This window comes from Symsagittifera roscoffensis, chromosome 3 (assembly GCF_963678635.1).
Source record: "Symsagittifera roscoffensis chromosome 3, txSymRosc1.1, whole genome shotgun sequence".
Classification (NCBI taxonomy): domain Eukaryota; kingdom Metazoa; phylum Xenacoelomorpha; order Acoela; family Convolutidae; genus Symsagittifera; species Symsagittifera roscoffensis.
In genome coordinates, this window is record NC_087064.1 from 56716552 (window position 1) to 56741660 (window position 25109).

The 25109-nt window shown below is 38.2% G+C and overlaps 2 protein-coding genes and 3 non-coding genes across 5 annotated transcripts in view; 2 read left to right on the top strand and 3 right to left on the bottom strand.

The window, feature by feature from the left end:
* Nucleotides 1-22017, top strand: part of LOC134841763 (E3 ubiquitin-protein ligase UBR4-like) — a 54318-nt gene extending 32301 nt beyond the window's left edge. The window contains exons 9-21 of the mRNA XM_063857800.1: nt 868-1014; nt 1456-2997; nt 4161-4481; nt 5504-5737; nt 6123-6339; nt 8076-8580; nt 8730-9278; nt 10132-10360; nt 12435-12699; nt 14563-14701; nt 19047-19272; nt 20680-21015; nt 21544-22017. Coding sequence (XP_063713870.1) covers nt 868-1014; nt 1456-2997; nt 4161-4481; nt 5504-5737; nt 6123-6339; nt 8076-8580; nt 8730-9278; nt 10132-10360; nt 12435-12699; nt 14563-14701; nt 19047-19272; nt 20680-21015; nt 21544-21785 — 4952 coding nt within the window. The 3' untranslated portion in view covers nt 21786-22017. The remainder of the gene's footprint in view (nt 1-867; nt 1015-1455; nt 2998-4160; nt 4482-5503; nt 5738-6122; nt 6340-8075; nt 8581-8729; nt 9279-10131; nt 10361-12434; nt 12700-14562; nt 14702-19046; nt 19273-20679; nt 21016-21543) is intronic.
* Nucleotides 1-25109, top strand: part of LOC134841764 (V-type proton ATPase subunit H-like) — a 183374-nt gene that overhangs the window by 29835 nt on the left and 128430 nt on the right. The gene's annotated exons all lie outside the window — the stretch shown is intronic.
* Trnak-cuu (transfer RNA lysine (anticodon CUU)) lies at nt 3593-3665 on the bottom strand. The gene has a single exon. It is a non-coding gene; the product is annotated as a tRNA-Lys (tRNA).
* On the bottom strand, nt 9503-9575 carry Trnak-cuu (transfer RNA lysine (anticodon CUU)). Its single transcript has one exon. It is a non-coding gene; the product is annotated as a tRNA-Lys (tRNA).
* Trnak-cuu (transfer RNA lysine (anticodon CUU)) lies at nt 19814-19886 on the bottom strand. Its single transcript has one exon. It is a non-coding gene; the product is annotated as a tRNA-Lys (tRNA).

The following is a 25109-nucleotide window of genomic DNA, read 5'->3' on the forward strand; positions in this document are numbered from 1 at the left end:
TGAATTCATTATGAACTAAGATACAACTGATTCAATTGATTCTGCTAAACAGGTTGTTAAGCCGAGAAAAAGTCTATATTCGGATTTGATAACGCTTGCTTATCGCAAGCCTAAAAAATCATATTCTGTAAATTTAAAAATTACAGAAAGAATTCTTTCACTTACAACGAAAATTGCTTACAGCACAAAAAATTTGTGATGTGGCAAATAATTAGACGAAACATTATCAGACAAATGATTAACGATAGGCTGACAATTTTTTTGAAACAGAATATTTATGGTTTGAAAAAAAAACGCCCTGGCCGGATTCAAAGCTAGTACATTTGCGTCTCAGGGCGTAGTCATTAACTCTAGGCCAAGTGTACCGCAGAAGCAATGAAATTTGAATTTATATCTGTCAAGCTATCAAATGAACTAATTTTGTTAAACATGTTACTAACCCGAAAAAAGTGTCTTTTTTCGACTTGATTACGCTTGCTAAACCGTAATTATAAGAATACGACTTGTCAGAACAAAAAGCTCCTTGTCGTTTTCTACTGGCTCGCTATTTTAGCAGCAAGTTATACGCTCGCGCAATCAATCCCCGGGACAAAAGCTTATTGGACAAATCATCCCCGACTAATTCATCGAAGGGTCTTAGTCCCCCTGGATAAAACACCCCATTTTCATCTTAAGTCCTCCACATTAGAATTGGTTAACTGCGGATTGTATCCAGAGGAATTTGGGTCTAGAATCATTCTCAAGATGCTGAATCTGAAAGATCTAATTAGCATTCAGAGATGTGAGCTCGATTCTTGTCACCCACTTAGATGATTTCGACATCAGTTTGTTCGGTATGGCTCGTTTGTAACTTTCTCAAATGTTTAGGTCAGAGTGAGGTGAAGATAGAGTTGGGGCTGCCTGTGGTGGCCACCAACATCATGATGGAGGTGTGTGAGTTGTATGAGAATGCACACGCTCACTCAGAACAACTCCAGTGTCCCAGATGCAGCAGCACTGTCATGGCCAACCCAGGTGAGACCCTGATCACGGCAACACACAACTAAGCTAGAATGTGGATTTTTTTTTGAAAAGAGTGTGTGGAATTTGGACCCGCCAGCGCCACGCCACGAAGCTAGTGTATAGGATGGTGTTGTGAAAACAAAGAATAAAAAAGACCATTTATCCATGAGGGAAATAAGACCAGTTTACGGGTTGTTCAGCTCAGTGCGGCGTCTGAACCCCTCAAACAAACACCTCATATAGAACTCGAGCTACATTTGTCGTTAGCCACTTCACCGTTATTTGATTCTTCCAGTGCAATTATTTTTTTTTTTGAAATTTTTTTCACCAAGAATTTCTGCTTCTTGAGCTGCACTGGTCGGGAGCTCTATTTCATCGAACTCATGTTTAGATCGAAACTGTAAAATTCGTAATGAGTTCTTGTTTGCATTGAAATCTACCTATCATTTTCAGGGATTTGTGGAAACTGTGGGGAAAACGTGTTCCAATGTCACAAGTGTCGACAAATTAACTACGACGAAAAAGATCCATTCCTCTGCAGCTCGTGTGGATTCTGCAAGTACGCCAAGTTTGATTTCACCCTAAACGCAAAGGCCTGTCTTTCCGCCATCGACCCCATAGAAAATCAGGACGACCGCAAAAAAGCGATTGCCAATCTTAATACGTTGCTCGAGAATGCAGACAATTTGACCAGGTCTATTCAAACACAGCGACCTGCTTTCGAGGACTTATTGCACAGATTGAATGACAGGGATTCGAACCCGGAGGCTTTGAAGTCCTTTGATTCAATGACAGCTGTGCACGGGTCCAATGCAACGACGCCAACAGGCTTAGCACATACGTCTAACACATTCGTTCACCGAGAAATCCAAGCCATCGCCAAGAAGTATTACGTCAGCAAAATGTCCTTTGACGAGTTAAGCGTAACAGCTGAAAAGATCATTGCAACCCGTGCTGAATTATTTGATTTCGATCAACGGAATAACTTGATCACGGTGTATTCAGACGCTTTTTCATCGGGAAAAAGCCAGTCTTGTTCAGCTGAAGATGAAATCTCATCTGCTCTGAATTTGAACAAAAAGTGCTTTGGATGTTTGGTTCACTCGTCGATTCACTGTATTTATCTTCTTAGAGCATTCGTGTCGAGAAATGACATCAAGCATGAAATTGGAGAGCAAATTCTGGAAACTCATTTAGTGGGGTCGAATTTGAGGAAAGTATGCGACCGTGTCCAAGGTCTTGTCAATGGACTTATTTCGCAGGTGTGTCGTAATGATGAAAAGCTCACGATAACTTTCTGTAAAGCTCTGCTGAAAAATATTTCTACATTGACTACACAAAACACGAGTAGTTTAGTGGGAAGCTCAGAACTCGTAGCATCTAAGGCGCTCTATGATCAGGTGGCTCTCTTGACTGGGAATATCAACATAAGTAAAGATACATGCTGGATGATAAAATTGAGAGCAGTTTCGCAGTTACTACTGAAGTCAGTTAAATCTGAAAACAAAGCCGTGATTAGTGAAGTTGTTTTGCCATGTATGAAAGCATACCACACTTTAATACAGAAAACGTCTAAGAAACAATCGGAAACGTCAAGCAAGAAAGCAGCCGAAGTTAATCATGGAGTGAATGTAAACGTCGGGCAGTTTCTAAAAGGTGAAAACTCTTTCGAAGCTTGGAAAAAGGATAAAATTGCTGCAGTCCAGAAGGTCCCAGGAAACCTAAGTGAAATGGCTGTCAAGCTAGATGGAAATTCGTGGATCAAAGCAACCTTGTTCCACCCATCCTCGAAGGCAGTGCGGTCGGTGTCCTGTAATATTTTGGAGACATTGGCGTCTCAAAGTGAAGCGAGATGTGAGGCAATTCTGGTGTTGCTGTTTGCTTACATTGACGAGAGTAGCTGTGTGAGTTTTGGTCAAGATTTGACCGAAGTGATGGCGCTGGTGCAGAAATTGACAAGCAAAGATGAAAGAAAGGTGGTTCTTTCTAATCAAGGTAATATGCCTAATCTATTACATTTACAGTAGACATGTGCTGATTTTATTTTGGTAAGTCGGAAGATCTTGAAAAAAAAAGGATTGCGATTAAGGATTACCTTAAGGAATACGATAAGGATCGACCAACGTAGCACTCGATCCCACTACTATCGCTGAGCTAGCCGGGCTTGACATAATGTGGTCCATTAATTATTCTACCGCCATTATCTATAGTCTTTTGCATATACGGGTGAGACGTGCTGATTTGCTGATTCATTGGCTAAAGTATAGGCAGATTACGCTCTCAGCTCTTTTTCCTCCCCCCCCCCCCCCACCACCTGCAGTTTTTTATATTTGAAGTTACTGTTCACTTTGTCCGATTGTCATGAAAATTGACATGCAGACTAATTAGGTCATGACAAACATATTTAACCTTCTAAAACTACTCGTTAGACCATAAATTTCATGTTTGTGTGAGGTGGGGGGAAAGGAAAAAAGCCCCGCTCTCTAATAACAAAGGGGCAAATGGCGCGAAAAAACGAAAACGTGGATGACTTCAGTTTTGAAAGTGCATCCTTAGTTTTTTGATACCTGAAAATGAAATTCATAAGGATCGCCCAACGTGGGGCTCGAACCCACGACCCTGGGATTAAGAGTCCCATGCTCTACCAACTGAGCTAGCCGGGCTTGTAAAATATTTTCCTTTAAATATTGTGGCACCATTTGCTGTAGTCCATTCCATATAATGATAATGTAATAAATTGTTATCAGGCTCACAGTATAGTAGACTAGTATAAGATATTAGGGCTCTTTTCCAGTTTCCCCCCTTTCAAAATACCGAATTTTATGTCTGTTTTACGTGTTATTATGGCTAAATGCGTGATGCTACGATGGGTAAAGTATGAAGAACAAATCTGTTCAGAGTTGTCGATTTGTTCACAACGCCAAATTTCATTGCATTATGATAACGTTAAATAGACTTTTCAAAATTGAATTTAAGGGGGGAAACTGGAAAAGAGCCGATATGAGTAATAACTATCATCCCTGAGTGAAGCCTGAGAGAACGTCATTAGACCAAACGGTCTCTTTTTTCAAACATTTCTGAGCGAAAATTGTTTTTCAATTAGGAAGCGATTTAACTATTTGACAGAATTGATTCTATTAGGAACCCCAACGTTATAGGTATTCCAAAACGCATAGCAGAACTGATTTTGTGCGAGATCGAACAATTCGGCGAGAAGGAGAGAGAGATTGCCGAGAACATCAGAGGAGTGTCCGCCTCGTGGAGTCATGACCTGCGACAAGGTGTTCGACTGAGATGTCTGACGGAGCTGCTGAGTGGACTGCTGGATGTGAGTGAGATTCTGAACTCGTGGAAGGCACAACTGATCCAGCCGATATTGCATGGATACTTGGCCATTAAGAAGTTGGTCACTCAGAGGACAAAGGCTATCGATGAAGCGCAGGAAGTGTTGTTGGAGATGCTGGATTTGATGACTACAGGTCAAGTTTTATCCCAATTTTTCTAGCAATAGATTAATGAGTTTCAATAAACAAAGTGCGACATTCTTTAGCTCTTGTTTTTTTTAAAAGTCTTAAATTAGCTCAGGCGCAATTTGGTTTCCCACGGCTTTGAATTCTACTTTTTTCAGTTCATTTCAAATTCACTGGCTAAAATATAGGCACATTACCCTCTCTAATCACAAAAGAACAAATGGCGCAAAAATGTGAATGACTTCAGTTTTGAAAAAATATTTAATTTTTTTCTCAAGTTATTGACATTTTGCTACTCTCTTTCCTTAATATTTGCGTAATCACCGTGCGTTATCTCCTACTGTTAAGCGGGAAAAAGAAAAATTTAAAAGGAGTTAAAATTAACATTTTGTGTTAATAATTTACGCAAGAATGACAACCAACTCCTTTCGAATTTCTCCTAGTTATATCACTGATTAGGAACAAAAATTTTAAAGAGTCATGATCGTAGTGATTACTCTTATATAGGTTTTGCTGATTTTTTATAGTTTTTTTAAATTTGTTCACGCTCAATTTTGACTTTTCGTGGTTTGACTTGTGATTTCTTTTCAAGCTCAGGGCATTTCTATTGTTAAAAGGAAGGCAAACTCCATTATCGAACCACCATAAAGTGTAAAGGTCACGGAAAACGTGATCGACTTCTAATTTCGAAAATGGAAATTAATTATCAGATTTCTCAGTGAAATAAAAGTTTTGCCTATTGATCCAGTTTTCTCAAATTAGGTTAATTTTAACAAAAAAGTGTCCATCATTATTTGTGCTGCAAATTCAAAGAGCTTTAAGGTCATCTATTTTTTTCTTCGAAATTTAAAAGTTGAAGGTTTTTTGAAAAAACAAGTCAGTATTTTTTTTCTGTTTCCTCGCGTTCTTTCGAGAAACATAGCCAACTGTCTGTTGGCTATGTTTTTTGTTGAGAATTGTGAGTGAACTCATGATGAAAATGTTAGTTTTTCGAGATCATATAGAAAAACAAAATCATATTTGTGTTTCAGGAAACTCGGACGAGACGAAGGAATTTATGAAGATCTGTTTGGTGACGCTTCAACAGTTCCCAGCCGAGGACCAGCTAACACCAATCTTCGTGTTCGAGAGGCTCTGCAACCTCATCCACCCCGAGGTGCCAGACCAGACGCCGGACTTCTCTCTCTGCCTGGAGAAGGATCCCCAGCAGGAGGATTTCTTGGCGGGCAGGATGCAGGGAAATCCTTATAGCTGCTCAGAGCCAGGTTAGAGATTGCTCGCAATAATATGACTGAAGTTTTGTAATGTAAGAATATGTAAAAGAAGACCTCGCTCAACAAAATATTTTTGATGGTTTGTATAGAGACTCGAGTAAGCGACTCAGTTGGGAATCTGGAAGATTTTGCCAAATAGCTGTTTAATTCAAGAAAAAGCGGAAACAAATCTGAAAAGGTTATTCGAGTTCTGATTTGAAAACCATGCAAATCGGATAATAGCCAAAGTGGTCTAGATTATTTCGGTCTAAATTAGAGCCAAAGCGTATTTCAACTGAAAAACTGAATATCACGGTGAAAAACTGAATGTCTTTTCTATTGGACTCAATTCTGCGTAAATAAAAGGCCTTTATCTAGAGAATGGTGTTTTGTGTAGGAATGGGTCCCTTGATGCGAGATGTGAAGAACAAGATCTGTAGAGACTGTGAACTAGTAGCATTGCTGGAAGATGACAACGGGATGGAGTTGCTAGTCAATAACAGGATCATCAGTCTCTCACTCCCTGTGGCTGAGGTGTTCCACAAAGTATGGCTCGCACCCGAGAGGGGAGGTAGTCCGCAGAATGAAATGGAACCCATGCGTGTGGTTTACAGGTAAAGAAAAAAGAATTCAGTTGATTCAAGAAAGGTCATCATAGCTACGCTTATAAAATCGACCGCATCCCAAATCAGTTGAATCAAAGATTAAGGACACCTCAAGAGCAGGACTGTTTCGAATTTATTCAAGGCTAGGCTGCTATCAGCAAATTTTATATATACATATCAGCAGACCTATAATTGGGTTATCAGCATACCTATAGTTTTTGGGTAATTAAGATATTTGAATTTCAAATAGTTTTGTAGCGCTAAAGTTGTTTTATGAAAGAACAAAATTGGCCCAGTTGGTTTTTGCTCACATATGTCGGCTCAGTTACCATTTGTTTAGTCTCTGATAATAATTGGACTGTGGAAATTGACTTAATTGAATGTGATCCTTTCAAGAAACTTATAACTGATAATAATTGGACAGTGGAAACTGTCGTAATTGAATGTGATCTTTTCAAGCAACTTATTCTAATAGAAACAAATGCATCTAAAATTTGGAAAAAATTGAGCAGTCAAACGAAAGTTGGACTATTCACATTTTACCGGAAAAAAAATTATATTTTTACATTGAGACTTAATCCCAGACATTAGGGTGCAAAAGCGACTGCATTACCTCTAGGCCAAGTGTGTCGCTAAGGTTAGGACACCACTAATAGTGGTGACGCTCTAATAGATTTGTAAGAAAAGTTGTTTACGGGGAAAAGATGAGTTCCCGGTTACAGGACACTCGCAAGTATAAAAAAAACGAAGCCAAAAAAGAAATGATTCATAATCAAAAATGACAAATTTGCAAATTCCCGAACCACTTTCAATTACAGTAGAAACGGCTTCAATCAGAATAAAAATCCATGCTTTGGCAATGGTGGCCAGTCAATAAGCAGAATGGTCTAAGAGCAGAATGGGTCCAAGAGCAGAAAAACAAAAAAAATATCAATTTTTACAAGCTAATCGGTAAATTAAGTATAAGGATTGTCAATTTTACCAAAGAAACGAATATTTTATGCACAATTTGAGCAGCTTAATCAAGATTTAAAAAAAATCTAATCAAAAAAACTTAATGAAAGTATTCAATTTATGCATAACTTATTCATTTTCTTGGTATTTTTGACGATGTTAATAATTGTTTTTATCAATTAGCCCGTATAAACCAATAAAAGCCAATAATATTTTTCTTGTTTTTCTGCTCTTGGACCCATTCGGCACTTGGACCATTCTGCTTTTTGCTCCGCCTCCTTTGTCAATGTAAGTCAATAAAAAACCATCCAGGATAATACAATGCTTTTGAAAAAAAACGCAAACTGAGCCAAACAAAATTAGGACGCAAACCACGAATCCATTGTCAATTCATACATAACTGAAAAAAAAACAAGGTCCGACCCGAAGGGACTCAAACCCCAGACATAAGAGTGCAAAGGCGACTCGAACCACATACCTTAGGGTGCAAGGGTACCGCATTACCTCCAGGCCAAGTGGGAAGGAGCTTGTAAGCCGTTAAGGTTCAGCTAGAAAAACAAGTTCAATTTCTTACAGATCTGTTAGAAAAGTGGTTTCTTAATTACAAGACCCCCAATTACAAGACATTTGCTCTGGATTCCATAATCGCAAGAATGTTTCACATCGTGTTAATTCGAATTTGGTTTTTGATAGTTTTGGGTGAACACAACTTTGCAATATCCTTCAGCTAGACATTAAGCTGGTCATACAATATTAGTCAAGGATTTAAGTTAATTCTGAATAATTTATAGGATGCGAGGCTTGATGGGCGATGCCACCGAGGAGTTCATTGAGAACCTCAACGCAAGATCATCCGGAGATTCATCTTCAGGCGCCGAAACAGAAGACGACGAGAAGGAAGAAGAGCTCTACAAACTAGCATCGGTGCTAGCAGAATGCAACGGATTCCAAATCATGCTCAATTCCCTAAACTCAATAACTGATGTGTTCGCTTCCAGACATTTGGTGTATGTGCTACTGAAATTATTCTCGTTCTCGGTAAAAGTCAGAAGTAACAGAGTGGCTCTTGCCAGTGCGGATTACGATACTCTAAATATATTTCTACGACTGCTGCAGCTAGTGTTGAATATGCCAGAGACAGCGAGTTTGGGAGCGTCAATTGGACGTGGAGCTTCATCTTCGAATAACGAGGCTTGTACTACGAGAAATGAACTGGTTGAGAAAGTGCTGTTGGTTATGCAGCCGATTCTACAAGAGACGCAAAATTCAAAATCAGAGTCGGGGACTTCGTTGAAGGTCAGGCAGTTGTATGTTAAAACTATTTAAAAAAGTGACGAAACTATTCTGGAAAAAAAACTGTTTTCAACAATAAAACAGCAATATCTCAGCTTACTATCACAATGATGCTTAGCTCAATGGCGTTTAAGATTAAAATTTCGTTTAAGATTTCCGGTGGTGATTTGACACAACTGGAGCATTTCTTGAGCTGCATGAACATCGCCCATATACAACAAAACCCACTGTTACTGCAGAATCTCATGACAATTGTGCCCTATCTCACATTTGGTGACAATATAACAGCCAAGGTCAACTTATTGGTCGGTTTCTTCAAACCATACATCGACTTTGAAAAATACAACGAAGACAAAATATCGAATGTTGCTAACGCGACCAGAACCGAAATGTTTGTGGACTGTTTCACAACTATGGTTGAAAGTGTCCCACCGAGCAATGATGGAAACCAGCTGAAAAGTTTCATCATCAAAAGCGGAATTTTGAGCTCGTGTACAAACTACATTCTGAATCTGACGCCTGATAAGGAGTATGTGAGTGATCAGAAGGGATGGAAGGAGTTCTTGGCCAGACCTGCAGTTCCCTACGTGCTGAAGCTGATGCGGGTGTTATGTAAGAACCACGAAGAGACCCAAGTGGTGATAGGAGAGAGTTGTGTCCCTGTTTTGCACAGGCTGGAACGAGTTGCAAGCGAAGAACAAGTTGGTCCTTTTCATTTCAAAAATTTTATAAACATTTTGATCTAACAACAATCGGTCATCGCGCTGCGCGCTCTACACCACCATACGGCAATTAAGTGTTTCATAATCTACAAACTGGACTTGGAACTAAATGTTTCCACGTTTATTTTGCCTCAGTTTACCCCTATTAGAGAAAGGATTTTACAGGAATATGTACAGAAAATGTATTTGAATGCAATAAGAGTCGCCCAACGTGGGGCTCGAACCCATGACCCTGGGATTAAGAGTCCCATGCTCTACCGACTGCGCTAGCCGGGCTTAAAAGTTTCTGTTCTTTAATTATTTTAGCGCCAATTTTTATAGTCCTGCCATATAGGGAAGAGATTTGATGAGTTTAGTATTGACGTAAATTTTGATGTTGAATACTATAAGCTTCGCCCAAAGTGGGGCTCGAATCCACGTCCCTGGGATTAAGAGTCCCATCTTCTACCAACTGAGCTTGCTGGGCTAGAGTTACCGGTGATTTCCAATTCAATCAGAACAATTCCCATTTATATAGGTTTAAGAATCGTTTTATAAAAATTTTAGTAACTTTCTGTGACTATTGCAAACAACACTTGCATGTAATTTCGGACTTGATTGCACAATAGTGTTCAGAATGTCTTATCCGGTCGGTCTCTACAATTTCGAGAATTTGAGATCGGTTGATTTTTCAATAAAATGGTTTCATGTTTTCCAAAGATTCATGTGCAGTTGTCAACCGCCCCAATCATGCTTGAGCAGAACGGAGAGGTTTTTAGGCGATAGGCGCTTACTTAAGCTCCCAATTCGCCTTAATTTACGCAATCTTAACTCGGCCTATGGACCATTTCAGGTAGGAACTTTTGCCGAGAACCTCTTGGAGACGTTAAGTGAAAATGCCCAGGTGAAGAAAGTGATAGCAGGAGTGCGCAAACAGACGCGTGAGGAGAAGAAGCGACTGGCGATGGCCATGAGGGCAAAACAATTGGAGACCCTGGGACTAGAAGCCACTGCGGCTGGTCGAATGGTGAAAACATCCTCAAACCACACTCCGAATTTCGACGATATTGTTGACGAAACCGGTTTGAAATTATTTAGCTTCAAATACAATGAATTATTCGATGAAGTATAACTTTTGGGGAAGCAGGCCTTCTTGAAGTTCACTGAAATTGGAGAACATGCGAATTTTGAATATATGGTGAAAATTGAAGCTCGATTTAGGTCCAAAGTTGATTGATGCTTGTCTTTACCCTGGCGATAAGCAAGGTTATTGCGATTGTGTTCTAAGCTTTTTAACCGTAAATAATTTTGCTCAGAGGACTCATCTCCTCGAAAGAAGCATCGCTCGACGCATCTCTGTTGGAACTTCGCCGCAACAGACAATATTTTGAGACACTAGATTTTAAATCTCCGCCCAATTCGAAATTTGTTTTTAATGTTGCTTGTTGTCTTGCTGACTCGATTTGATAGAATTTCATTTTTTTGTTTTGTCCTCCGCTCTTTAAGAGACGATGAGCGTAGTTCAGACTCTTATATAGGTAGTTATTATTTTTTCAGGAAGTCTTTAAATTTGTTCAGTCTCAAATTTAATTTTTCGCGGCTTGATTTTTGATTTCTGTTCAAGTTGATTTCCTTTGTAAAAAGGAAGGCAAACTCCAGAAACGAACAGCGAACTTTTAAAATTCACAAATACGTGAGCAACTTCTGATTATAAAAATGAATGTAAGTTATCAGATTTCCTAAACTCAGATTGTTGTAGAAATTCCAAGAGAGCTATAGAACTGTAGGCCATCATTTTTTCTTTGAATTCGAAAGTTGAGATTTTTTTAAAAAGTAAGTCATAATTTTTTTATGTCCTTTGGCTCTTTTCCAACTGTCTGTTGGCCAGGTTTCGACTGAATAGGGTTCGGTCTATGCTATATCGGCTCAGTAGTCTCAAGTTGCATCGTTTGATGAGCGAAAAAAGTTTTCATCTGCGTGCGTGTTTGAGGGGAGGGGAACCTGGAAACTTTTTATTAGTTTTTTTTACACTAGCAATGTGTACTATTACGAACCTTCTTTTCTCTAAACTAACTTGCAATTAAAAGTGTTCAATAATTTGGAATTTCACTGTAGCATTGGAAATTGCATAGTATTTGTTCTCTGCATTACTTGTGTTTGGTGCCTATTAAGCGTCCGCGGCTGAGTGGTTAGCGTGTGAGACACTGAATCTCCAGGTCGCACGTTAATTCTCAGACGTAGTCGTTTTTTTGTACTGATTCGAGGCTTATTTCTAATTTTTCATATTGCACTTTACATAGCTGCTTTGTCTTGTGTATATATCTGTGTAAGTCTTGAAATTTTTTTCGGCTTGAATGGTATCTGCTCAATTATTTCAGCTTTGTTACCGCTGGGTAAATTTGCTTTCGATGCTAATTTCATATTTTATTGTCTTGGTATGCTTTTTTCAAGTTAAGCTTCATTCATTTCGATAGATCTAGTTTTTTCAATATTTTCAAGTGTTTTTGATTTTTTCCGACTTACTGGCTTTCTTGTATTGTATCGCAATGCGTTCAGAGCTTCGCCTCTGTGTAATGTTCTACTATGTAACTTTTTGGTAAGTTTGAATCTTGAAACGTTTCAGTTTTTGTGAGAGTAATTATCTTGAAGACTTTTATATAGGTCTTGATTTTTTTACAGGAAAATTTTTTAAATTCTCTAATAACTACAGATGTGAATTCATGCATATTAATGTTTTTATAAACGCACCTAGGTATATATGCACTTTTTAAGTTCAATTGCAATTCGTCTGCTGAAAGTGAGGTAAATAGCACTCTCCAAATACGAACGTGGAACGAAGAAAAAACGTGAACGACTTAGTTTCGAAAGTGGAATATGATTTTAGAGTTCGCAGTGGAAACAAAAACTTAACGTTTTGATCCAGTTTTCTCAAATTAGATTATTTCTATCAAAAACACCTATAATGCATTGTTCTTCAAAATTCTAAGTTCATTACTTTTTTCCAACTGCGTTCATTACATTCATTATCCTTTTCCAGCTGTCAGTTGACTATGTCCTTATTGAATAAGTGAATATTGAATTTCTTAACTTCAAAAGCATAAAATATTCAAATAGCGAAGTTGAGTTTTGGAGCGGTAAAGTTGTTAACTGATTTAGGTCCTGTCTGTTGCATATGTCGAGAGGGGTACAAGTACCACCCTAGGAGTGTACTGGGCATCTATGTGTACGCCAAGAAACAACCGATCGAACCGTACGAAGTGTATCTGGCCCCAGGTGGAGGCCAGAGGGGAGGAGCTCCCATTGGAGGGCCTGGAGGTGGCAGGATGCCAGCTGTGCTGCCCAAATCACAGGGATACACTATTGTATCTAACTTCACAACTGTCCATCTCGACTGTCACAACAACGCAGTCAGAAGCCACAGGTAAATTATTTATTGGTTTTTATCTCATTGTTAAGTGTTAATGAGCGAATTGAATTTTCTTTCATGGGGCTGTGCTTTTTTGTTGAACGTCTTAAAATTATTAACGCTATATTTGTTCCGACTTTCGATACGAAAGTAAAGGAATATTTGTGCTCGGGGTGGGTTTTTTTTCTTCAGACAAATGTCGACTTTTTAACTAGCCATTTTTGACGGAAATTTTTTATATCATTCAAAAGGTATTAATGTCCTGAGCTTAATTTTGAAAAGATATTTCACCTGTGATCATTTTTCGTAAAGTTATGGGGGTTTAAAGATTGCCATTTTGGACAATTAACGCGCGATATATTTCGCGGTATTAACGCGTGAGCGGAGATTTAATCCGACTTAGAAATCGTTCCAAATTGGTTCAAGGAAGCTTATTTGCCATAGTTGATTAGTTAATAGGAGCGAAATCTATCCTTTTGTACTTTATATGGCGTGTGGGGGGATGATTTTCATTAAAAAATTTCAAGTTTTAGAAAAAGAGTTTTTCATTTTATTTTATTACATTAAATATGTAAATGATATTTATGTAATTACTGCTCCATAAACCTTAAAAGGCAGTCGGAACATTCAGGGCTTCGCCCTGATACGAGCAGTCTTCTTAATGATTTATTGCTGTTTCACTGCTGATTATTCTGGTAGTTCACTTTTTTGTTGGACCTCGGCCCACTTCCTTTCTGCTTGGGAAACATATAGATATCTTCCAATGTGATTGACCGACAAGGATGTTGAAAGTTTAAACCCTCTCGTATGCATCGAGTTTTATGTGGCAGTTGTAAATATTTGAAAGAGAAAGAAGTGATGCGCGGGAAATAAATGAAACAAGTGTTTCTCAGATAATTTGTTTCCAGGAAAAAGTCATGTGCTCGATTTGATCACGTTGATTAAATTTTATGTGACCCTTTTCTGTACAAAAGAGCGGAAAAAGTGTTCGAAGAAACAGTACGCTACACTTCGTAACAAAAGACAGCTCGCAAAAAAGACATCTCGCAAAATCTTAAGAAAAAGGCAACTCGCAAAAAGAGACAACGCGGAAGAAAGTTAAATTTTCCTTCAATCTAGTTAAATGCGAAAGAAAAAAAGGTAAAACATCAAAGCCTTTGAGGCGTCACAACTTCTTTGGTATACAGATCAAAGTTAAATGAGAGAGCTTCCAGCTGCGAAATTAGATCATTGCTTTGATAGTTTTCAAGAGTTTCTGACATCCCATGTTGCAATTGTTCATATTTAGGTCATTTATAGGGCTTTTCTCTGGATTTTATCCGAATCAGGCAATTTTGTCTAAATTTTGCTCCTTTCCTTTCTTATTTGCTGAATGAATTTTGATACAGTGGGGTGAGCATAACCCATTCCTTATTGAAAAGGATCATCCTTCGACCGAATTGTTGGTTTTTTATTTCAATTCATCGCATTGCTTAGCTAATTCCATATAGTTGGTGTAAAATCTGGATTTTTTCGTGGAATTCTACGTATATATTCCTCACCCACATTTTTTCGATTGAACTTAATTAAATTTTTTATATTCAAAGATCATGATTCGTTTCCCGCGCTGACTTGTACTGAATCGCAACATTATTCTCATGTGTAGAAACCTATTTAGAAACCACAATGATGATATACCAATTAATGCAATCAAAGTTTTGGAGTCAATTTTTGGTGTTAAACGAACAAAAAGACTCATACTTTTGCCCAATAATTGTTTTGAATTAAGTGTTAAATTAACTGATGTTCAGTGGGAGATTACGGGTCATAGATTAGGGGCAATTAAGGGATTATCTTACATAAAAGTAGACAATCAATTGAGTGTCTGTTGTGTTGCAGAGGACGCGATGAGTGGGACAGTGCGAAGCTGCAGAATGGAGATGTGCTGTGCAATTGCATCATGCCAATGTGGGGAGGCAGCTCCATCTCAGACACCCAATTCGCACACTCACTCTCCAAGTACAACACACACCTGCAGGTAAAGCAATCCTACCCACACAAGCATGCACGCATCATAGTTTCGCTCAGGTTTTCCACTGCGACTGTAAGTTATTCGTCATATTTTACATTAAATCCCCAGCAAACATAGATTTCCGTGTTATATATTTCGCGGCTGTATCTGAAGGTGGAGGGCTATAATGAAAAAGAGCCTCTTGGCGTTGAAGTAATTTTCCGTTGCAGGCCACGTGCCCAGTTTTTATGGACTGGTCAAGGAGTGTGATAAAACAGAGGAGTTATAAATATAGTGGATTTCGTCTGTTTTCTGGCGCGAAATGATAACCGTGTCTCCTCTTTAAATCAAAAGGCAGTATTTCTAAGCAGACCTTTCATCTAATAATACGACAATTCATCTGCGAACTATTTCTATAAGTGCCAGTGGAGCTAGTGAAGAAACTTTTTTTCAGGAAAAAGTCTAAAATTTTGATCACATCACGCTCATCTTTGACTTTCCATTTCTTTTTAATGATCAATTTTAATTCATTTGGTAAACGTAAAGCAGGCAAATCACGCTTTCAAATTAAGAAAGCGGAACTGAAGAGAAAAATTTCGATGACTTTGTTTCGAACGTGAATTGTGATTTTTAAGAGTAATGAACGTAGTGAAGACTCTTATATTGGTCTTGGGAATTTTTCGTTTTTTTTTCAGGAAAAAGTCTTAAAATGCTTTAATAACCACAGATGTGCTTTCATACATTTTAATGTATTTAAAAATGCGCCTAGGTATACATGCACTTTTTGAGTTCAGTTCCAATTCATCTGCTGAAAGTTACGTAAGTAGCACTCTCCAAATGCGAACGTGGAAATGGCGCGAAAATACGTGAACGAAAGTGGATTTTGATTTAAGATTTCCCAGAGAAGAAAAAAACCTTGCCTATTGATCCAGTTTTCTCAAATTGGATTAATTTTTATCAAAAAGGCGCCGAGTATAAATTGCTCTAGAAATTCAAAGGGCATCCACTTTTTTCTTTGAAATTCGGAAGTGTAGATTTTTTCAACATTGTCAGTGTTTTTTTTCTGTTCACTTGCGTTCATTACTCTTTTCCAATTGTCAGTTGGCTAGGTTTTTTATTTTCCCAGCGGAAGAGAAATATTACCTAATGATTAACAGTCGATGAACATAATTCAGTCTCTTATATAGGCCATGCTGATTTTTCAGAATCAAATTTACTTTTTCGCGGTTTTTTTAAGTTATGTTCATTTTTTGCTTACCTTAGCAATCAGCGTAGTGTATTAGTACGATTTTTTTTCTAAATTAACTTGCAAATAAAAGTGTTCACTTATTTCACTTATGCTATAATCACGACCTGGCATTGGAAATTTCTTAGCATCTGTTCTCTGCTTTATTTGCGGCTACTGTTTGTGAGTAGTTAAGCATCTGTTTCGGAATGTTTAGTATGTGAGACTCATAGTTCGCAGATTTGTGACTCTAGGTCGCTGATCGAATGCGAGAGGTAGCCGAATTTTCACTAATTCGAGGCTCATTTCTAGAGCAATTCGTTTTTACATGGATCCCTCTGTCACAATTCGATTTTACAGGGATCCCTCTGTCTTAATTCATTTTAACAGGGATCTTCTGTCACAATTCATTTTTACAGTGATCCCTCTGTCACAATTCGATTTTACAGTGATCCCTCTGTCACAATTCAATTTAACAGGGATCTCTCTGTCACAATTCAATTTTACAGGGATCACTCTGTCACAATTAGTTTTCACAGAGATACCTCATCACAATTAGTTTTCACAGAGATACCTCATCGCAATTCGTTTTTACAGGGATCCCTCATCACAATTAGTTTTCACAGAGATACCTTATCACAATTCGTTTTTACAGGGATCCCTCTGTAACAATTCGTTTTTACAGGGCTCCCTTTGTCACAGTTCGATTCTACAGGGATCCCTCTGTCACAATTTGTTTTTACATGGATCCCTCTGTCACAATTCGTTTTTACAGGGATTCCTATGTCGCTATTAATTTTCACAAGAATTTCTCAGCACGATTCGTTTTCACAGGGATGCCTCATCACAATTCGTTTTTTGCAGGGATCCCTGTCGCTATTAGTTTTAACAGGGATTCTCTGTCACAATTAGTCTTTACAGGGATCCCTCTGTCGCAATTAGATTTCACGGTGATCACTCATCACAATCCGTTTTTACAAAGATCCCTCTGTCACAATTAATTTTCATAGGAATATCTCGTCACAGTTCGTTTTCACAGGGATTTCTCTCTGACAATAAGTTTTCAGAGATCCCTCATAATTCGTTTTTACAGGGCTCTCTGCCACAATTCGGTTCTACAGGGATCCGATCCCTCTGTCACAGTTCGTTTTTACAGGGATCACTGTGTCAAAATTAGTTTTCAGATGGATCCCTCATTTCAGTTCGTTTTTACAGGCTCTCTCTGCCACAATTCGGTTCTACAGGGATCCGATCCCTCTGTCACAGTTCGTTTTTACAGGGATCACTGTGTCAAAATTAGTTTTCAGATGGATCCCTCATTTCAGTTCGATTTTACATGGATCCTTCTGTCATAATTAATTTTCACAGGGCTCCCTCATCACAATTCGTTTGTACCGGATCCCTATCTCGCAATTAATTTTCACAGGAATCCATCATCACAATTAGTGTTCAAAGGGATACCTCATCACAATTCGTTTTTACAGGGCTCCCTATGTCGCAAATAGTTTTTACGGGGATTCTCTGTCACAATTAGTCTTTACAGGGATCCCTCTGTCACAATTAGTTTCCAGATGGATCCCTCATCACAATTCGTTTTTAGAGGTATCCCTCTGGCACATTTCGTTTTTACAGGGCTCCCTCTGTCACAATTCGATTCTACATGGATCCCTCTGTCACAGTTCGTTTTTACAGGGATCACTCTTTCAAATTTAGTTTTCAGATGGATCCCTCATCACAGTTCATTTTTACATGGATCCTTCTGTCATAATTAATTTTCACAGGGCTCCCTCATCACAATTCGTTTGTACCGGATCCCTATCTCGCAATTAATTTTCACAGGAATCCATCATCACAATTAGTGTTCAAAGGGATACCTCATCACAATTCGTTTTTACAGGGCTCCCTACGTCGCAAATAGTGTTTACGGGGATTCTCTGTCACAATTAGTCTTTACAGGGATCCCTCTGTCACAATTAGTTTCCAGATGGATCCCTCATCACAATTCGTTTTTAGAGGTATCCCTCTGGCACATTTCGTTTTTACAGGGCTCCCTCTGTCACAATTCGATTCTACATGGATCCCTCTGTCACAGTTCGTGTTTACAGGGATCACTCTTTCAAATTTAGTTTTCAGATGGATCCCTCATTTCAGTTCGATTTTACAGGGATCCTTCTGACATAATTAATTTTCACAGGGCTCCCTCATCACAATTCGTTTGTACCGGCCCTATCTCGCAATTAATTTTCACAGGAATCCATCATCACAATTAGTTTTCAAAGGGATACCTCATCACAATTCGTTTTTACGGGGCTCCCTATGTCGCAAATAGTTTTTACGGGGATTCTCTGTCACAATTAGTCTTTACAGGGATCCCTCTGTCACAATTAGTTTCCAGATGGATCCCTCATCACAATTCGTTTTTAGAGGTATCCCTCTGGCGCATTTCGTTTTTACAGGGCTCCCTCTGTCACAATTCGATTCTACATGGATCCCTCTGTCACAGTTCGTTTTTACAGGGATCACTCTTTCAAATTTAGTTTTCAGATGGATCGCTCATTTCAGTTCGATTTTACAGGGATCCTTCTGTCATAATTAATTTTCACAGGGCTCCCTCATCACAATTCGTTTGTACCGGCCCTATCTCGCAATTAATTTTCACAGGAATCCATCATCACAATTAGTTTTCAAAGGGATACCTCATCACAATTCGTTTTTACGGGGCTCCCTATGTCGCAAATAGTTTTTACGGGGATTCTCTGTCACAATTAGTCTTTACAGGGATCCCTCTGTCACAATTAGTTTCCAGATGGATCCCTCATCACAATTCGTTTTTAGAGGTATCCCTCTGGCGCATTTCGTTTTTACAGGGCTCCCTCTGTCACAATTCGATTCTACATGGATCCCTCTGTCACAGTTCGTTTTTACAGGGATCACTCTTTCAAATTTAGTTTTCAGATGGATCCCTCATCACAGTTCATTTTTACATGGATCCTTCTGTCATAATTAATTTTCACAGGGCTCCCTCATCACAATTCGTTTGTACCGGGATCCCTATCTCGCAATTAATTTTCACAGGATTCCCTCATCACAATTAGTTTTACAGGGATCCCTCTGTCACAGTTGAATCACTTGTTGTGCTGTGTTTAGGAGTGCACTGGATTCCGTGAGCCGAACTACCACAGCACTGTGCACGACTGCAAACTCCTGCTAATCAAGTTCGCTGAGGAGAAGAGCTTCAGCGAGGACTGTGGGGGAGGTGCGAGGGAGAGCAATGCGAGACTTATCCCCTTCCACCTGCAGATAGCACTCTATGTACTCAACTCAACCAGAAGTGCCACTAGAGAAGAGACACTGCTCAACCAGTTCATGCAAGGTTTACTTAACCCCCAATCTCTTACTCACTGCATATGCGAGATTCGAAACTTTTCCTTTGTAGAACCCGAAATGCTTAAGCGTATGATATAATCTGCTGTTTAGTTTTCTTCTGTTTGAACAGAAGAAAATTAATGTAATAATTCGTTGGCTCACAATTCGACCAACCAGAAATCGACTTGAATAATTTTGGTACAAATGGCACCGATTTTTCATTTTGGTACAAATGACCGTTGGTACAAATGGGACATCACCATAGTAGTACCTAGTACCATTTTGTCTGCGCATTTTCTGTTTGTTTGGTTGACTCAATCTGAAACTTTGGTGCTTTACTAGTCTCACATTCTCATAATTGAATTTCAATTCCAAAAACTATTTCAAGTTGTAATGTAAAAAAGTTTTGGATGGTGAAGAAATCAACTACTTGGCACATACATTTTCTTCATAATTGCTATATTCTTATGTATGATATGAACATTTTGCACTGTGGGAAAAACGCAGAAAAGCCATGCCATGATAATAAAAGCAAACTATAAAATAATCGCCCAACGTGGGGCTCGAACCCACGACCCTGGGATTAAGAGTCCCATGCTCTACCGACTGAGCTAGCCGGGCTTAATCTTAGTTCGGTGAGTTGTATTTATCAAATGAAATCCCGCCATAAAATATCTGTGGGGGATGTCTATATTTTGCAAGTTCGAGCTGATGTTCAATTCAGTATTATGACACACACTGTTTACTGTTAATTATGGTCATCGTGTTTAGGGGGGAGGATGTTAACTTGATCCGTACAATTAATTGCAAGCCCGAAAAATCACGCTTGGTTAATAATTTTTGACACGAGTGTTAGAAACCGCGTCCAGACAATTCGGCGAAAGACAATTTGGCTCTTTTTCCTTCCCCCCCCCCACCTGCAAATTTTTTAGAGTAAATTTTCTGTTCACATTGTCAGATTGTTAACAAATTTGGTAGACGGACTAATAAAGCCTTGACAAATATATTTGGTCTTCATACTCAACCTTGTAAAACCACTCGTAACAACATGAAATCAATGCTTATGTGAGGTGGGGGGAAAAGGAAAAAGAGCCGACAATTCAGCCGATTTGAAATTCAGACAATTCAGCCAGAAGTATGCAGACAATTCAGCCAATAACACTGACCGCCGCAGTCGCGCCAACGTGTTGCGAGCATGCCAACAGAGGGTAGGACTCTATACGAAATTTAGAGCCGGTTATCGCGGCGACGCGCGCGTAGCGCACCCACCGGCGACCTTAAACCGAGAAATAACTCCAATTCCGATATTTTTCTTTCGAATTTTGTAAAACTGGCTGAATTATCTGTATATTTTTGGCTGAATTGTGTTTGGCCGAATTGCTCTAAGCGGCGCCTGGGATGATTTATTTTACAGAGCCTGCGGATAAATGGGTGCGAAATGCATACGAGATAGAGGGAGTCCACTTCTACGCCATCATGCAACTGCTGGTGATGAAACAGGGTTCCTACTGGGACTCGAACAAACTCACCTTCCTCCAGAGACTCATCACGTGTGCTCACCTCAGACACTTCTTCCCAACCGGCACCCAGTTCCCTGTGGCTGCCAGTGCGACAGCTACGACCGGTGATGCTCCAGGGGGAAGTGGCCAGACGGATAATTATGACTACAAAGTGTACAAATCAGCGCTAATGTTTTTCACTCTGATTGACAATCTAGTGAAACTGATCAAAAAACAGACAATTGCATCAAGTGAGTTATTAATTTGAGGGCCGCCATTATAATGTTTATCTCGTTCTGCGAGAATAAAAATTTTGAAACCATGATCAAAATGAAAAGAAAAATCTAAAACGTAAAAGATTTTTAATGACAAGTAGATAGCTGTTGAAACTGAAACTGGTTGCTGATTCGATTACCATAAGAACACACAGCTCTGCCGATGTTAAAACCGGTATTCACACATTTCGCTCCTCACACGTTTTGCCCCTCTTAAATTTAGTGGCACATTTCGCCCCTCACACATTTCGACCCTCATAAATTACTGGCACATTTCGCCCCTATAATGTACATTAAGAAAGCGGCGTTAATTAATTAGGGGCAAAACGTGCGAGGACGAAATGTGTAAAATTATTAGGGGCGAAATGTGTGAGGGGGCGAAATGTGCCACTAAATTTAAGAGGGGCGAAATGTGTGTGGGGCGAAACGTGGGACATTTGTTAAAACCAGATAATGGAAGCAAATTGTTGCGTGACTGACTATTCAATCCATGATTTGTTTTAGCAAACAAGGGCTGGTCGGAGGATCTGTTTGAATTCCTGAAGCAGAACAGCAACCAGTTTTTGGAACTGGTGGACAAGCAGTTCGTCTCCCAGTTCGAGGAGGCACTCACAGCCGAGAGCTTCGAGGAATGGTGCGACATTGTGGGACTCCTAGGAAATGTAGGGCCTGAAAACTTAGCCTCGTTCATTCCGAAGACACTGAAGAAGCTGTCAGCTGCTGAAAGCATGAACCCACAACCGTGAAACAAACTTGATCGAACTAACGTAGACTAGATCGCTGTAATACTATACTAACTGAAAATTTCGAGGGATATACTAACTGAAAATTTCTAGGGAATATTACAAAGTTAAATTGCGACTACTGACTCATCTATTAGTGTTGAAATCATTTATGCTAAATAATACTGGATTAGTAAATAAATTCGTTCCGTACCGCAGAACTGTTGAAACTACTGAATTCAAGATTTGCTTTCAATTTTTGGTCAATGAATAAATGATTATTACTGTTTGTAAAAAAAATCGGAAAGCTAAATGCTAGTGAAAGAAGTATTGCCAGTTTCTTTGCAAATAGCTGATCAGATTCCAGTCACAGTGATTTTTAAAAAAAAAATGATGGTTTTTTTAAGCGTAATGAACGCATTGAAGACAAGACTCTTATTTAAGTCTTGGTGGGCTGGTCGTCTAATTTGTCTAATTTTTTTGTTAATTTTTTTAATAAGAAGTCTTAAAAATGCTCTAATAACTACAGATGTGCATCCATCCTTATAAACGCACTTAGGCAATATATGCACTTTTTGAGTTGAATATAAACTCATCTGCTAAAAGTTACGTAAATAGCCCTTCCCAACTACGAACGTTCAAATGGCGCTAAAAACGTGAACGACTTCTAGTTTCGAAAATGGAATGGAATTAATTTCTTCCCAGCGGAATAAGAACTTTATACACTGATCCAGTTTTCTTAAAATGGGTTAATACTATTTAAAAAAAGCAACAATCCAAAGATAATGTTGAAACTCAAAGAGCTGTAAGGACTAAATTTCTTAAAAATTTGATTTATAAGTTTTTTTCAAACTTTTCCAACTGTGAGCTGGTTATTTTTTTACATTTGTCTTTTTTGCGTATAAAGACTACGAAGATGGTCAGCAAAAAAATGGAAACAAATGATGGCTTCCTGAATTATATATTTTTTCAAATTTTACACGTTATATTTTTCAAGTCTTGAAGTGCTCTAATAACTACATAAATACAGAAATCCATGCATATTATTGGATTTAGGAAAATTATTTAATGAGGAAATTTTTTGTTGTATAAAGTTATCTGTCAAAAGGTTGGTAAATTGCGCTCATCAACTGCGAAAGCTGAATCCGCGCAAAAATAACATTAAAGAGTTCTAGTTTTGAAAATTGATTATGAATGCACTCTTTTACCCAACGGAATAAAAGCTGTATTGAAATTTAAAAAAGTTGTATTTATTCCTTTTTTCGAATTTCAGCAATTGAAGTTTTTTGGACTCAAAGTCAGAACTTTCAAGCCTTTTTTTGTTGACACCAACTGATACATGCTTAAAATATCAACAATTTTTTATTGCAAAGGTATCATTTTAATTGATTGAAACAAGTATTTTGAAAAGCAATGCACTTGATTTTTTTGAAAAAAATTTTCTCTATAAGTTTTGAACTTAAAAACTTTCACAATTTTACAATTTTCAATAAACTTTATCCAATTTCAGAAGTTTGGAACTAGTGGAAAGATAGCTAACTCTCCTGTGTGCCTGCGTATACAGCTAGTCTCCTTCTATTAAACCCACTTTCTACAGCCTTCGAAAATATTGGTGGATGGGGTTTTGCACCCGTGTTTTTGGTTTTTTCTTTTTCTCAAAAACTACCCTCGAAATTTTGGAACTTATAATTCAATAAATAAAACAGCTCGTTGATGTTCCCTGCTTACATGTATTTCCTCCTTGTTTCCATATAATTTCATGCTTCTCGGAAAAAGTTTCATTTTTTGACTGTTTTTTTTCTTCAAAATTTTTGATAACTCTCGAAAACTGATTCAGCTGAGGCTTTCGATTCAAATGTAGAAACGGGTTGCGTGAAGCTCCACTCCATTAACGACCCTCGTAAAAATCAAACTGAATTTTTTTGATCATTTTTGAATCTTACTGACTTCTTTCAAAAACACCCTCAAACCTGAGATTTGGTTATAACAAAAAAAAACAGGTTTTGTTAAGCGCCCATGCATGAGCGGTTATCTTCAAATTCGTTACCTCAAAAATTGCTCTCGGAAAACTCAAATATTTTGATTTTTCGGTATTTTCTATCTTTTTTCCAAACTTCCCTCCCAAATCAGAGATTTTGGATTCGATCACAAGACCAGGTTAAGTGTTTTGTGAAGCTCCCCTGCATATACAGCTACGTTTTTTCCATAGTCAAAAAGTTATAGCTCTCGGAAAAATCAAATTTTTGAATTTCGACTTTTTTTAGATATTGTCTGAAAAGTGAGATTCTGGGATCACCCTAGAGAATGGGATATAAGAAGCTCCCCTGCATGCCTGGCTACGCCCAATTTTATTTACTTGAAAAATAGCCGAAGAAAAGTTTAGATTTTTGACTTCTTAAAATGTTTGACTTTTTCAAAACTACCCTCCAAATAGTGAAATTTTGGGTTCAATAAAAAACGGTTAGGAAAACTCCAACGTATAAATAGCTATGTCAAAAATTTCTTTGAAATTTTATGGCCCTCAAGAAACTCGATGTTTAATTTTTTGTCCGATTTTTGAAAAATTTTGCTTTTTCAAAAACTACCCAGCCGAATTTGATATCAAGATTTTTGTTTAATTGAATAAAAACACCAGTCATCGTAATAGAGAAAAGCCAGATAGCAAAAAAAAATTATTTAAACATATTAGTTCCAGAAAAACTGCAATTTGAAAATAAAATATGAAGTTCTGAGTAAATAGTAAACAGTCGAATCTCGTTACACAAGATAGCATTTTTTTAAATATTTGGTGAAATATTGCTGCAAAGCACTGACAATTTAAAAGGATCTGTAGCTGTTTTAAGGTGTCTAGTGTTAGGAGAGTTTCAGTGGCCGATAGCGCAGATGCTCTGAGAATATCTGAATAGAAATTTCGAGGTTGCAGGTTCAATTCCAACACATTGGTGGCTAGTATATTGAAAGCGTGGTTAAATGCGAGGGCGTCAGACTTCAAAATTTAAGGGGGTAGGTTATAGTCCGATGCATAGTAAAATTTCATAATACAAGGCTTTTTTTTACATTTGGTCATTTCACTTTTTATGTTGTTTTTTTGTCGTTTTCTCGCTGGCGTTTGCAAACTTTGCCCCCTTGCTTACATTTAACGATACTATTTTTTTCGCTCAGTTGCCAATTAAAGTATTTTCAGTAGCAAAATCTTTTTTGAAACCAGGGAAGTTTTTCGAAAGATTGTTTTTGGCTCGTTGTGGTCGAATTAAGAATAAAAGAGTTTCGCCCCTGTTTTGTTGTATTTTTTATTACAACCAATTTCATTGATAAATCCTGAGGCCACTGAGACCACCTGAGGCCACT